Source organism: Clarias gariepinus, chromosome 15 (genome assembly GCF_024256425.1).
Source record: "Clarias gariepinus isolate MV-2021 ecotype Netherlands chromosome 15, CGAR_prim_01v2, whole genome shotgun sequence".
Classification (NCBI taxonomy): domain Eukaryota; kingdom Metazoa; phylum Chordata; class Actinopteri; order Siluriformes; family Clariidae; genus Clarias; species Clarias gariepinus.
The window spans coordinates 20310703-20325849 of NC_071114.1; the positions used below are offsets into that span (position 1 = coordinate 20310703).

At 37.5% G+C, this 15147-nt stretch overlaps 1 protein-coding gene across 2 annotated transcripts in view; it reads left to right on the forward strand.

The window, feature by feature from the left end:
• adamtsl3 (ADAMTS-like 3) overlaps nt 1-15147 on the forward strand; it is a 180260-nt gene that overhangs the window by 131905 nt on the left and 33208 nt on the right. The window contains exons 15-17 of one of the 2 annotated variants that reach the window (XM_053513528.1): nt 3253-3337; nt 7917-8206; nt 8537-8666. In XM_053513528.1, the coding sequence (XP_053369503.1) occupies nt 3253-3337; nt 7917-8206; nt 8537-8666 (505 nt within the window). Of the gene's footprint in view, nt 1-3252; nt 3342-7916; nt 8207-8536; nt 8667-15147 lie in introns of those variants that run through there. The other variant, XM_053513529.1, reaches the window with a different exon arrangement.

Genomic DNA, 15147 nt, shown 5'->3' on the forward strand with positions numbered 1-15147 from the left:
CCGCACATACTAGGTCACAGTGTTTTAGAAAAACTGTACAGGTGCGCACGAATGTTCATCATACCAGTGAGAGAGGCGTACTAAGGCTGAGCAGGAGAGACAATTACCCACAATTCCGCAGCGCAAGAGAGAGAAAAAACATTGGCTCAATTGTGATCACGTGACGCTCAGCCTCAAAACAAGAAGTACATGTGGTACATGATATTCTGTATTCGTAAACCAAGACTTGCTCGTTTTTCAAATCAAAATGTATTTTTAAATTTTTGCTCGTATCACGGAACACTACGCAAACCATAAATTTGTGATCTACAGTAACTTAGTAAATATAAGTATAATATGTGACCTATAACCCAGAGTAAGCAAGGGAAGGACAACAGTGGGAGGAATTTTGTATAGAATTGAGACTGGTGCATGACCCTGCCTCCTCTTTTTGTATGTAATGAGTCAGATGTATGCTAAAACATGTCAGTCTGGGAGGCATTTCTCTAGGATGAATGATGTGTCACACTTCAAGAGTGTGTAACTGAATCACATAATCTGTGCAAGTCCATAAAAATAATTGCCAGATGTATTCCTGAAGGCCTAAGCAAGTGCACACACTGTCTCAATCCATTTGCATTACTTCATTGTGCTCCTAAGATCCTGCAGCTGCTTTCCCGAAACTTCTTCAGAGGAGTTTGGGCTGTAAATCTGCAGTATAACATTTGTGCCCTGAGTGTTTTGCTGATACTGTAGTAGTCACGATAGACGTAAAACTAGTATACATAGAAATATCCTTTAATCTTTATCATGTACACGTTTATGCTTTACAGGTATCTTAAATGAGTTTCTGTCACAAGTGAACCAATTGAAATTGCAGTATATTTAATCTAGATTACCTACTTTTATACCAATGTTTTGTTGGAATTCATTTTACCAAAACTCAGAAATCCACAAAAAGCTTGACTTGAAAGCCAAATCCTCAGACCTCAGAACATCCTCTGTATTAAATAGTCTGTTTTACTGCTGTCCTGCAACTCCTACAATCCTTGGAAATCGTTCCCCTCTTCAGTAAATTCCCACTTCTATAAATGCTTCCTTCCATGTATATTTGATTAGTATGTGGCATTTTATTAGCCGTATTTAGATTTCTTTGGGGTTTGTGGGATAAAGAGTAAAATTTGAGCAGACTGGGAGGGGTTTTGGTATTGATGGTAGGCTACATAGAGAGTTATTTCGAAGGTTTTATGATTTTTCTTTGGTAAATATTCCATGTAATTGTATTTGTAAATGATGGTTGGGCTTGTAGATTGTTGGATAATGAGATTGTGGATATTCTTTCGACAAGTAGATTATTGAATATTCAAATGGGGTTTGTTAATGTTGCAATGTTGTAAATGTTGGAGTTATTAGATTTCTTGTCTTGTTGATTCCTTATAGTGTTGTATTTTTAATGCTGGATGCTGTAAATGGGGGTGTTAGCCACTCAATAGCGATGAAGATGACATGAACTGCATTGAAACATGCAGTGTCACCATGAAGGCTTTTGACTGCAATTGCTTGAATAGTTTAAAGACTTGAGTTTTAATGAATAGTCTCAATATTTTTTTATTACTAAACAGTTGGAAAACTTTATATAAACTCAAATACATTTCCTGTTGTACAGTTGCACTTTCAAACTCAGAACAGTTAGAAAAGGGCTTTATTTACAGGTATGGCCACACTGTCTGGCATTACCCACATGAGGTCGGGTTCCTTTTTGAATGTGGTTCCTCTCAAGGTGTGTTCTTCATGTCATCTTTCTTCCCACTATCACATCTGGCTTGCTCATTTAGGGACCAACAATTTTTAATATACATCCAGAATTTAAATTTATGTAAAGCTGTTTTGTGGCAATATCAATTGTTAAAAGTATACAAATACATTTACAAATACTGTATATACAAATAAAATTTCATAGAATTTCATTGCGTTGACCTAACTACACTGGACTGAATTGAACTGCATTGAATTGAATTGGTTTAATAGATGATGAAGTTTATTGGCAAGGTTACATTTATTAGAGCTTCAATGTGGTTGGGTAAAGGATTGCAAATTGCCAAATAATTCATGTTGTGGATGTTTGGTGTTTGGCGTGCAGATGGTGGAATTTGGAGGAATTATGTTTGGACATACACAAATCAGCCCTAACATTAAAACCATGCCTATTTAAACTCAACCTAGGTTTTGAGTTCCCCTTGTGCTACTGGGGCACTTCTGGCCCCCTGGGATGTGGCTCTGCAGGGGTTCTGGGAGGGTGCTGTGGTGGGGCACCAGCAGGTAGGCAAGGGATCCTTTGGGTGCTGTGGGCTGCGGATGTGGCCTCTATGGATTGGACTGTGGTGTACTGTGTGTTGTGGTGCTTTTCTCCTGGATCAGGACAGGATGGTCTGGCCTTTGATCCCTGGGCACAGGTGAGCCTTGGGTGCCCATGATCCTGTCACCTGTAATGTCACAGTGTAATGTGTTTATAATGTAGTTAAATTTGTAGATTCTATAAGCTGCATATGGCAGTATTTATTTATTAGTCAATTGAATTTGTTGAAAGTTTGATTTCGATCTTTGGGTTGTTGAACATGGCTGAGTTTCTTGGTGCAGGAACTTGAAAAGGGATAATGTAGCCATTGGGATTTGTTGATGTCATGGTAACTGGAATGATTTGCCGATCCAGTGTGTGAGAGTGTTCTCTTCTAACTTTGTTTCTGTTCAGTTTTCCCCAGTGTGGTTCCAACTTCTTCTAATCAGCCTCTTACACTGTGCTAGATATACATATGAAAGAAACTAGCCTCATGGGAATTTTGAGGGCTTTTCTGCTACAAAGCTCTGTACTGTACCTGTAACGCTGTTGTATTTGTCTCTAACACTAAGAATAAACATTGCCAGTACCTTGTTTCAGTGAAAAGAGGTGGGAATTTTGGAGCTGCAGCTGTTTGTTTAGCTTGTGAGTCTACTGTAAATTTGGACCTCTGGGATATATACTGTACATAGCATGATTATTCCTTTCTTTTCTAGCTTGCATCAATTTAAAATCTAATGAGTGGGGCTTTGTCATTTTACTGCAGCTTTTGTGCTTATGGCTTTGAAGCCTTGGCTCACGTTTTAAAGCAGACAGGTGTTTAGATACACAGTCCATTGTAATGGAGTCCTGAAAGAGGTTTTCATTTGGTACTGGTATTTGATTGCTTTGATATCCATCTGTTTGTGTGTGTTAACCTCTGTGTCCTGGTCTTTCAGAGAGTGTGCCTGTAGAAGCCAAAGTCCCATGGCTTAAACAAGCCCAAGAGCTGGAGGAGACCAGAGTAGCCACTGAAGAACCAACGTGAGTTTTCATTTTATACACATGGAAATGTCAAACTGGAACACAACCCAATTGGTATGTTTTTTTCCTTTACCTTTATTTGCTTTATTTCCCTTTTCTGAAGCTGCAGTCATGTTATATATTTAGCTAGAACTATACAGGCCTTGAAAATATATTATCTATATATATATTATTATAAAAACTTGAAGTAAACTGGGTTTTAATGTATAAAAGGTTTTCCCCTGGGGTGGTAATATTAGATATAAATTAAGAATCATGGTTTTATAGAAATTTTATTAAAACACTCCCTTAACCTGCATATACTGTAGGGTTGCAGGGGGCCTGGAGCCTATCCCAGGAGACATAGAGGAGTGGCGTAAACCCTGGACAGGGTGCCATTCCATAGCAGAGCACACACACATACACACACCCTCGCTCATTTTCACACTATAGGCAATTTGGGAATGCCATTTAGCCTAATCTGCATGTCTTTGGACTGTGGAAGAAAACCGGAGTACCCAGGAGGAACGGTCTTCATTCAGACCCTTTGTGCTATTGTTGGTACTATCTTGCCCCATCTCTGAAACTGTACCTCAGCTAAGAGCTGCCAAGGGAGTGAACACAGCACAGTGCATCCCCAGACTTTTAAAAAAAGCCCCGACACGAAGGCTTCCAACATCCTGCGGTCTACCGAAACCCTCTGTCGCAGAGACTCATAAAACAGAAGCATGTGGAGTGAAAGTGTTTAAGGGCTTCGGAGAAGAGAACAGCATGGGGAGTTTGCTGTTAAGTGTATATGTGTATGTAAAGAGGATTAGGATCTGCTGCTTTTCTGATAACCATTCTTAAATTGCACCCTTCAGTGCAATATATCATTCAACACCAGGCCTCCCATCCTGTTTCTGCTATGTCAGTGTGCTTGCTTAATTTAGCAGAGTCTGGGGAGGTGAGATGCTGTTTCAGTAATCAGCGCTATCACAGAGTGACCCATGTGTGTGGAATTCAGAGCTGGATAACAGCCATGAGACTCTAGGTCTTAATGTGTCATGAATTGTATCCCAGAAATGCGAGAGAAGGGGTCTTAGTTTAGATGTGTCATCCTCATTAATCTTTGTCGGCTCCTATTCTGTTCTTTTCTCCATTCTGTCCGTTTGCACAAGGTCATTCTTTGATAGTAATTGAGTTGAACAATATATTTAAAATGCAGTATACACTGTATTAACTTAATGATACACGTACCCTGCCAAACGGTTTTCTGTTTTTTGCCTTTCTCATGACCGGTGAGGAAAGTTGGAAAGTTGCTGCCTTATTCATCAATTATTAGTCAGATTGAAATTTTCCTCATTTTTCAAACAGTTTTGCTTTATTACCCAGGTCTTTGAAAGTTATGCTGAAAAAAAAAAACCCTATAAAACTACATAAAGCCATTCGGAGGTCACTCTTCTTGTCCTGCTGCTCATTCGTTGTTATAAGATAATCATGATTGTGCTCGGTTAAATATGGGTAAAATCTTCCTTTCATGTATCCGTGAGCTACTGTACTACTGAGCTAACGGCCTGGAATGTTCGGAATGGTGAATGTAAACAGTGAGGTGCATGTGTAAGTCAAACTAAAGATTGCATACCAAGCAAAACAATAAACACATCAATAAAGAACCGAAGGCACAACCCCAAACAGTAAGAGAAAAAAAAAAACTTCAATTAGAGTGGCTTGAAACGTCTACTAGAATTGATACAGAATACAGAATGTGTACTGGAATGCAAAGATAGTCTTTTTGTCATTATGCAGTTAAATAGATAGAGGGAGTCAGGTCTTACAAATACAGTCAAAGAAAACTTTTAGCATATTAGCCTACATGCTACTATTTCATTTATCAGCATACACAACATGCACACAACATTATGGGTGACATATCAAAGTTCAAAAGAGGACAAATCGTTGGTGCGCAGCTCGTTGGTGCATTTGTGACCAAGACAGCAAGTCGTTGTGATGTATCAAGAGCCAGTGTATTCAGGGTAATGCCAGCATACCACCAAGAAGGATGAACCACATCCAACAGGAGTAACTGTGGACGCAAGAGGAAGCTGTATGAAAGGGATGTCCGGGTGCTAATCCGGATTGTATCCAAAAAACATAAAACCACAGCTGCCCAAATTACTGCAGAATTAAGTGTGCACGTCAACTCCCCAGTTTCCACCAAAGCTGTTCGTCGGGAGCTCCACAAGGTCAATGTACAAGCCTGGGCTGATAAAGTCAAATGTTTGGTCACTTGTGCTGATGCCTAACGTCAGTTTCAATAGTGCCAGCAGCGAAAATCTTGAGCTGTGGACAATGTGAAACATGTATTGTTCTCTGATGAGTCCACCTTCACTGTCTTTCCCACATCCAGGAGAGTTACGGTGTGGAGAAACCCCAAAGAAGTGTACTACCCAGAAGCTTGGGGGTGGATCAGTGATGGTTTAAGCTGCAATATCATGGCATTCCTTAGGCCCAATACTTGTGCTAGATGGGTGCGTCACTGCCAAGGACTACCGAACAGTTGTGAAGGACCATGTGCACCCAGTGGTTTAAACATTGTATCCTAAAGGCAGAGCTGTGTTTCAGGATGATAATGCATCAATACACTCGCAAGACTGGTGACAGAGTGGTTTGATGAACATGAAAGTGAAGTTGAACATCTCCCATGGCTTGCATAGTCACCAGATCTAAATATTGTTGAGCCACTTTGGGGTGTTTTGGAGGAGCGAGTGAGGAAACATTTTCCTCCCCAGCATCATATAGTGAGCAAAATGGTTTGGTGGTTTTGTGTTCTTCCCATGCTTTATGGGTTTCCTCATGTAATATAAAGACAATGTATATTGAACACTATATTCAAATCGCTAGTGGTGTTTTTTTGTGCCCCGTAGTGGGTTGGACCTTGCCTTGTGCCCTGGGTAAGCTATATACAGTACAGTAGATAATGGATGGTTGGATAGATGGATAGATGGAAGTTGTAGTTGGGGCATTCTGACAAATCAGTCCTGAAGTTTGCTTGCTTCATCACAGGTTTGTTTTATTGTAACATGCCCAGCTTAAAAAAAAAAAAAAAAAAAAAATATATATATATATATATATATATATATATATATATATATAAATACAGATAGCCATATCCGGGTAATGCATAAGAAAAAAATGGCAGAGGGTCAATGATGAGCATAGACAGATTCCTACACTGTCCTACACCAGCCAAGCTGCAGTCACAAATATATATATTTTTTATTTGCCATGATTTTTCAAGAATAAACACAATTAAATACAAGATTGTTTGCAGTATACACAAGTAAAACCATATGCTGGCTATAGTGTGTAGTATTACCACTACCAAGTGCATTACCATCATTCATCTTAAGTAACTGTCTAAACACAGTCAGCATCACAGTACAGTTTTCTTTACTTTCTGTCTTTCTCTTTGCATCTCATTGTATTTCTCTTCCTTAGCCTCAGTCTCTTTCTACACGTCTGAAGCAGTCTGTCTTCTTCCTTTCCTTCTCCGTCTCTGTGTCCTTCATTTTCTATTTTCTCCTACAGTGAATCACATTACAAATGAATTGGATAGGATCTGAATTTCAGCAGCACTTTTCCGTAAAGGCGGTTTTCCACTGCATGGCGAACTCATTCTGTGGTTCATTATAAATCCTTGTGATATCTATTAATATTGTTTTCCTACAATTCTTTTCTGGCACACAATGTTGTCTGGCCTGAATGGAAGCTATTTTTAGTGCCATATACCTCCATTATTTCCAGATTACTTTTCTTTCATTAAAATTGCTTTTAATATTGTATTGGTAGTTTTATGAGTCTGTGGTTTAGCGATTTTTCCTCTCAAGGCTGTCAAGTGTTTGGTCTAATTTGACAGTATCCTAAATGAATAGTTATAGGTTAAATGTCCACCTTGATTACACTCTTTTAAATATATAGGTTTTATTCAACAATAATTAACATATTATGTAAATTATGTAATTTTAATGTATAATATAATTATTAATATAATTTCAAATTAGTGCTTTTGGGTTATGACAATGAAAACATTGTAAATGTGCAATGTCCATGAAGGTCTGGGGTATGTGCAACTGTGCACGAGTGTCCATTACTGTGTAGTGTGCAGAAATGCAGAGAGGTTTAGTCCTGTATAATGTCCATAACTGTGAATTGCGCAATGTGCAAAGACGCAGAGATTGTTTAGTAATGAGTAGTGAACAGTAGGTACAGTATATACTGTTGTTAGATGCTGTAACTCATCTATTTCCATTTATTTGTCAATTTTTCTTTATTCCTTCAGCTGTGTCCGATTCTCACCATTGCATTGTTGTAAGCTGGATATATTTGGTCAGGTCCTGGCACTAGTGATGACAAGAACATCATCAACATTAATGCTCATACAACATTAATTATAACCTCATATAACACACACTGTCACGTCAGTGTCAAAGCTTTAAGCATACAACATCTGTGTGGTCCTGGTCCTTTTTAATTAGTTAAGTAGGGTAATTGTGAATAATAACAGTTGATGAATAAGATACATTTAATTTATGGTTTACGTGTTTACATGTGTGTTCAGGTTCATCCCAGGCCCGTGGTCTCCCTGCAGTGTGTCTTGCGGAGTGGGTATACAGAAGCGCACTGTAAAGTGCAGGGTGTTTCTTTCCTTTACTCAGACTGAGGTGGATCTTCCGGAAGAGGAGTGTGGCGAGGATAAGCCCCCTGCCCATAGATCTTGCACCCTTGAAGCTTGCTCCAGACTACCAGATACTTCACAGCACCCACTGGAAAATCAGAATAAATCCTCCAGGAAAAACTACATTTGGGAGTATAGGGGGTTCACAGCATGCTCAGTCTCCTGTGCTTTAGGTAAATCTGTATGCAGGCTTTTCTATTTATCCTAGTTAAATAAATAGTATTTGTGCAAATCTGCTTCGGGTACACCTGATGTCCTGGGTCCTAAACTCTTGAAATGTGTGCACATGTCTTTGAATACTATTATTACGTAAGATTTGGTGGTGATGGTTGGGGATCAGTATGCAGGATGTTTATTATCAAAGCCAAAAGCACAATCCAGAAGTTATGAGAAATGCCTCATTCTGCCTTTACAGGCACAACAAGTCATCATTTAAGCAGTAAGTCCTTGTATTTTCAGATGCTTTCTGACATGCAACCATGGTGTATCTCTTTGTCTCTCAGGCAGGCAGATGGCTGTTATTCGTTGTGTAAGGGCTGGGCGACGGGAGATTGTTGAAGATACACTCTGTGATGAGCCTCTTAAGCCCCGCACCGTTATGCGCATGTGCAACCCTCAGCCTTGTCCTTCCAGGTAATGACTGACCACAATTATACATTTACTTACTGTATAACTAAGTAATAAATCAACATCACTTTGATAGGCTTGTATTATAATCTTGCAGACATTCATCTACTTGCTTAAAGAGTTTTCTCAGCTTTATTTAGCAACTTGAGCAGCAAACAATGGCTTGGGATTCAAATCTTGGGAATTACACAAATAACTCATATTATTACTCATATTACTTATATTACCTAATCTTAAGAGAAATACTCATATAAAACTCACAATGTCCGCATTATGAATAAAGAAGACAGTTTAAAAGAAAAATCTACTTACAACCTCTTTGAAGTCAAACTGAGAAATCAATATAGTTTTCAAAATTATTTAGAGATAAAAAAAGAGATAAAAGTTGTTGTGATTGCATAATTATTGACTCTTTTTATGGTAAAATCCATAAATTAGTTCCTGTTGCAAGCAGTTGCTATAAAAAACACATAATTAGTTGATTGGAGATTGTCTGTGTGTCACTCACAGTATCTTAATATACATGTTTCTGGGAGATCTCAGAGTTTTTTAGATAATGTACTGTATCTAATCAAACTACTGGAATTCGTGATTTCGGAGCAGTACAAATATGTACAGTATGTATTTATATATTTTTTTTAGTTGTATGTCATTTTGCACATGACAGTTATTAAACATTTCAAATCCTAACATTACCTCCATTGTTAGATCTGAATTAATATTTTAGTGTATGTGGTTTGGCTATTTATTAATATTGTGGATATTAAATTAGATCCAAAATCCCAAGTTCACCTGTAACTTTAGACTCGTTCCTGTTTTTAAACGTGGAACTTAAAAAATGGCATTAAATGGCATAAAAAGGTTACCCTTTTTCAGTAAAATTAATAAAACTCGACGAGTGTAGAACTGTCTCAAAGCTTATGACAAATTAATTCAACCAGATTTTCTATTAATAAACAATTCAGTGACTTTTCGGAATAAAAACCATAATAGATAAGAAGACACTTGCTGGCATATTTTTGATTAAATCATCTAGAGTACTTGTTACAGAGGTTTTTATAAGTACAAAATGTCCAATAAACTCTGAAGCTTTTCTCATCCTCAAGTAATAAACGTTACCAGTGGTGCAAATCACCACAACATACTGTAGCTTAATCACTGTAAAAAGACCTTGTTGCTTTATGTTTCTATTTAATTTTTAATGGCAAACATACTTACCAATGTATTAGCCGGATAAATAAAGCCAAACATCTGCTAAACATCTGCTGAAATCTGCTGCTCCGGTCCAATAGATAACATGGCTTTCTTGACCTAAACTGTGGGTTCAGTTGACCTGTTGTTATTTAAAAATTTAAGCACATGAAAATGGGGATGCGAAAATCAGACCTTCTGAACCGTGTCTAAGGTCTAAAAGCATGTGGACAAGTAATGATGCAATAAAAACTGATGAAAACAGATTATGGAATAAATGATGAAATATAATGAATATAATGAATATGTTCCAGCTTTTGGCTGGTATTTTAAATGATGTCATATTTTTCTTTTTCAGAACTTTCACATAACAGTAGTTCATGGAAACAAATATATCCATTTGTGTTGCCTTTTGCCATATTTTCTAAAATTTGCCTAAATTTTGCAAAATGTTTAGACGGAAACACAACGTCAGACAGAATGTCTTGATCAGATGGCTGATGAAGAATTATAATCTGGTTCATTCCTTACTGCAATGGGGCCAATCACAGAGCTTTAGTTACATTACCGAAACTTTGGCAGGACATCTTTATGGCTCCGATTGAGAAGCAGAAATACACATGCTGCTAAATTGCTCTGTGCTGCACTCATCGCATAGCAAAACCAACCACAGATGAACTGGGTAATGAGAACCTGACAAAGTTTTAGGAGGGAGTTTCTTGAAAAAGCACTCTGGTTTACGGTTGTTTACGTCAATGTAAACTACAAGTGAAACGGCATCTTATTCATGCATACCATCTGAAGGTCTTCTAATTGAAAACTTCCTTTTGCTAAAGTATGTTTTTGACATTAACGTGACTCTTCTATAATTGTATTTACTGCAGCATTGTTTTAAAATGAAGTACGGTAGTTTATGGAGAAGCATATCATCTATAGAACTTGAATTCAATTGATTTTAGGGTGATGAAAGGCATTATAATTCAGTTGAACAAGAAAAGACGGGAACCCTCAGCAAATGAACAAAGTTTAAGCCAAACATGCTGGTAGAATTGACCCAACCAGGTCTGTATTTCCAACTACGTTTACAGAAGTGGTGGATGTTATTAGTAACATACCCAGCAAACATGTGGTTTCAATAATCTTTCAATGTTTTTTCCCATCTTCCCATCCTAATATCTTCCATGCCTATGTTCAGAACAAGTTCGAATGGTCAAAATATAAAATGATGTCATGCCCACCTTGGGAAATTTGACATAGTTAAATAGGACACATTAAAGAAAATGATGCACATTCATGTTGTCGAGTGTGAACGGGCCAGGATGGAAATGGCATTCATTTATCTTTTCAGATATTCATTGTCCCCCAGCCTTGTCCTGATCTGTGAAATGGATCAAGAAGGCTGCTTTTAGGAAATATCTGTAACATTTGGTCTTGGCACGAATCAGATTACACTACAGGCCCTTGTCTGAGTGTAGAAACTTTAATTAGATGTTTCGCCTCCTTCCTGGGTACTTTAGCTCAAAAGTAATATATGAGGCTTAGATTACTATCCACTAAAACTAAAAGCAGAAAGCACTGACACTTTGGAAGGAATGATAGCCAGGAGAGTGTAAACTGTTCTGAACCCAGCAATGTATTAAAGTGTTTAAAAATCACAATAATTTACCAAGTGGTCTGAAACAACTGGTCAGTGGTGGTATAGGGGCTTTAAAACAATGTATACATAGTATCAGGTGGGTATCAGTCAGTAATAGTGTAATACTGTAGATGAAGAGTGTCCTGGAGAAATTAATGAGGGGAAATAGAAAATAGGAGATAGTTACAGATAGATTACAGATAGTTATTGGTACCCTTGGTAAAGATGGGCATTTTAATTAACTTTCACACACCCTGAAATAAAAGAGAAATTCAAATTAAAGTGCATTTATTTAAAAAAAAAAACTAAAAAAACAATACATTTATTCTACATTTTATGGCAGCCCTAGACCTTATTATAAACATAATATAACTAAAGCATGTTTTAATTCATATTATGATGATTGTTGTTAATATCACTACCTGTGCGCATGACTTTGTTAGTGTGGGATTTAATTGCACACTCATAAGCGCATATGAACAAATGTACAACGCCATCTGTTGAATTTTGAAATGAACTAAAATTTTTACATGTTACCGTGAATTGTGCGAAATGAAGGTATAGGATTGTGTTTATTAAGTAGATTTAAGTTGGAGACTCATAAGTGGGTATTAAAAAATGTACAGTGCCATCTGTTGAACTTTGTGATGAACTAATGATTAAAAACCTATATGTTACCTTAAGCTCTGTCAAATACACCCGTAAAACCCCATTAAAATTCATTTAGTAGTTTTTACAAGATTTGTGCACAAACAAACAGACAGACAGACACAAATACCAAAAACCATCTTGACCTTCACCCTCAAGCACCATATGCTTTAACATATGAAATAAAAGGAAGCCTCACTTATTATATTAAATTAGAGATTAGGGATCCAAGTCCCTGTTAAGTAGGGAGGAGAATCTGTGATGCTTTGGTGCTGTTTTCCCTTCAAAGGTACAATAGGATGCATGGCATTATGGTAAATCTGCCTGCTTTTTTCAAAGTTAAAAGCAGGTCATAGTCATATCATCCAGCAGGGCAGTGAGCTAAATTTGTTCAAATTCCCATGAACCCTATTGAGAGATAAAGAGACTTTGGGACTTGAAGAGACTCTGTATTGAGGTTATGTGTCTGTACAGTATTATTTCTCCTGTGTGCTGTAGACGCTGTAAAATAACTGTTAGATTCTCACATTAACTAGGTGAAACCAAGCTAAGTTACAAGGGTGTCAATAAATCTGGAGCTGACAGTATCTGATATACAGTAGTTTTCTAGTGCCTACCTTACTGGTAACCGCTAATTTAGTGTACAGTAAAGGGTAATATAATGCACTGAATGTGAAGCTTTTAAGGTAATTGCAGACACACAGGCCTGCACCATGCTCAGGACAAAAATCTAGAATAGGACATCAAAATAAAACCGACCTTTTCCTAGCAGCGTCAGCCAGCTGACATTTCGGAACCATGTGTTATAGTTTAATTTTAACGAACATTTGACTTAAAAACAAGTCAGTCATCGCCTGTATCTTTTTATTTTTTTGTTTAATGTTTCCTATTCTGGCTTTAATATTGTTTGATCCAAAGAAAGCATCATACTTTTATGAGTTTCAGATATAGTCTCATCATTACCTCATGTTTTATAGCTCTCATTATCTTTGCTACAGTGGACTTTTAGTTTCCCCTGGATTCAGTGATACTTGCTTGTCATTCTAGGGATAGTGGGGTTGGGAGCGGTCATCACTTGTTCCGTGTTAAAATGATGAGTATGTATTATGGTGACATTAGACTAAATTGTAGTCGCAGTTGGGTTTTTGTAAATAGTGTATAGTTTTTGTGCAGAATTTTGGGGAGTGTTGTTTTTTTACTCAACGCAGTATGGATGAGTCTAATGGAGTCAATATTACCTTGTACATAGTTGTTAACCTGGATTTTCAATTTATCTGACGTATTTAAGCATATAATACTTTAAAGGTGTTCTAAACATTTCTGCTTTTTTAAGTGTGTTTAGAGGACAGTTTAGTGTATCTTATTATAGGCCTTTGTATCTCTGCTTTTGAGATGATGGAACGCTTATATTCTTGTGGGAAATATACAATGCTTGGCCAACACTGTTGGGGGACGTTAATTTTTAAAGTAACTAATTACATTACGAGATTACTTTCATTAAAAAGTAATCAGTTACATTACAGCGTTACTTTCTGATAGAAGTAACTAGTTTGAGTACTTTTCCATTGCAGAAAATGAAAACTCCTTTGTGATTTCTGATGCATGTTTTAGTCAAAACCTTTATAATTAATCCACCATCATTATTTAGCGAAGTTTGGCCCATAATCTGTTAACTACTAATACCCCTATCTCACCTACGTGGTTTCACGGGGTGGCTGTAAGTAGGGGTCATCATAATTCACAGCAAGCTTTGGCGCGGTGATTACGTTTCCATCTTTTCGCTCGCCGGTCATTGCGGAAGCTCGCGGACCTTGCCAAACTTTGCAAAACATCGTGGGGTCACTCGTGGCGGCTTATCGGGGCGGGGCTCGTAGGAGACTTTCACACACACACACTAACAGAATCACTGCTGTCTGGCTCACGTATTACATTTTTGAAAATCTAACTAAATAACAGTACTTACTGTAAATGGCGGACCTAAAGCGTTAGATTACTCATTACATCAATAAAGTCATCTAAGTACTCTAACACTGTTGGCCAAAAGAGGTTACCACCTGGATTTAACAAATTGTTAAGAGCCTGCCATTGGACAATTACTGCAGTGATTTATATGATATGTTAAGCTAGCAACACGTTATTAACCCTAACTGATGCAGTACATTAAGTAGCTTCTCATTTCTTACTGTAATCACCATGTCAGGTCATGGCAAAGATGTTACTCTATTTCAGAAGGGTTAAATTACAACTAAAGAGAAACTACTAAAATATGGTTAAGAACTGTAAAACACATTACCAAAACCTGGAAGGATAGTGGTGAACCATCATCTTCAAGGAAGAAATGTGGTTGGAAAAAACATCTTGAATGAGCGTGATGGTAGTACACTTAAAGGCGTAGTGAAATCAAATTGTAAAAAAAAAAAAAAAGAATTAACTAGAATAAACACGTAACTATGTTTAGTAGTGAAATTAAGTGAACTCAAGGGATTAGGACTAAACAGCTGTGTAACCTTACACCACTTATCAATGAGGCTAATCGGAAAAATCAGGGTATCAGTTTGCCAGGGAGCATAAAGAATGGACTGTGAAGCATTAGAAAAAGGTCATGTATCTAATGAGTGCAGTAACCTGTTCCAGAGTGACGGGTACATCACGGTCAGAACAGTGACAGATGAAGGGATGCCCCAGTCATGGCTAGAGCTTACTGTTCAAGTGGGGGCATTGTTATGATCTGGGGTTGTTTCTGTTGGTCAGGCCTACAGTAGGTTCAGCAACCTTATGTGCCCAGAAAATGAGGTTAGCTGACAATCTAAATATACTAAACGACCAGGTTTTTGCATTTATGGGCATATTCCAAGATGACGATGCAAGGATTCATCTACTGAAATAAGTCTGACTTTCAAGAAATCATTTTATTAACGATAAATTAATGTGACTCTGCTTGTATGAGAGTTGATTTGTTTTGTGTGTATTTTGAAAGTGTATTTTGAGAGCTTATTATTTGTGGGGAGGCTT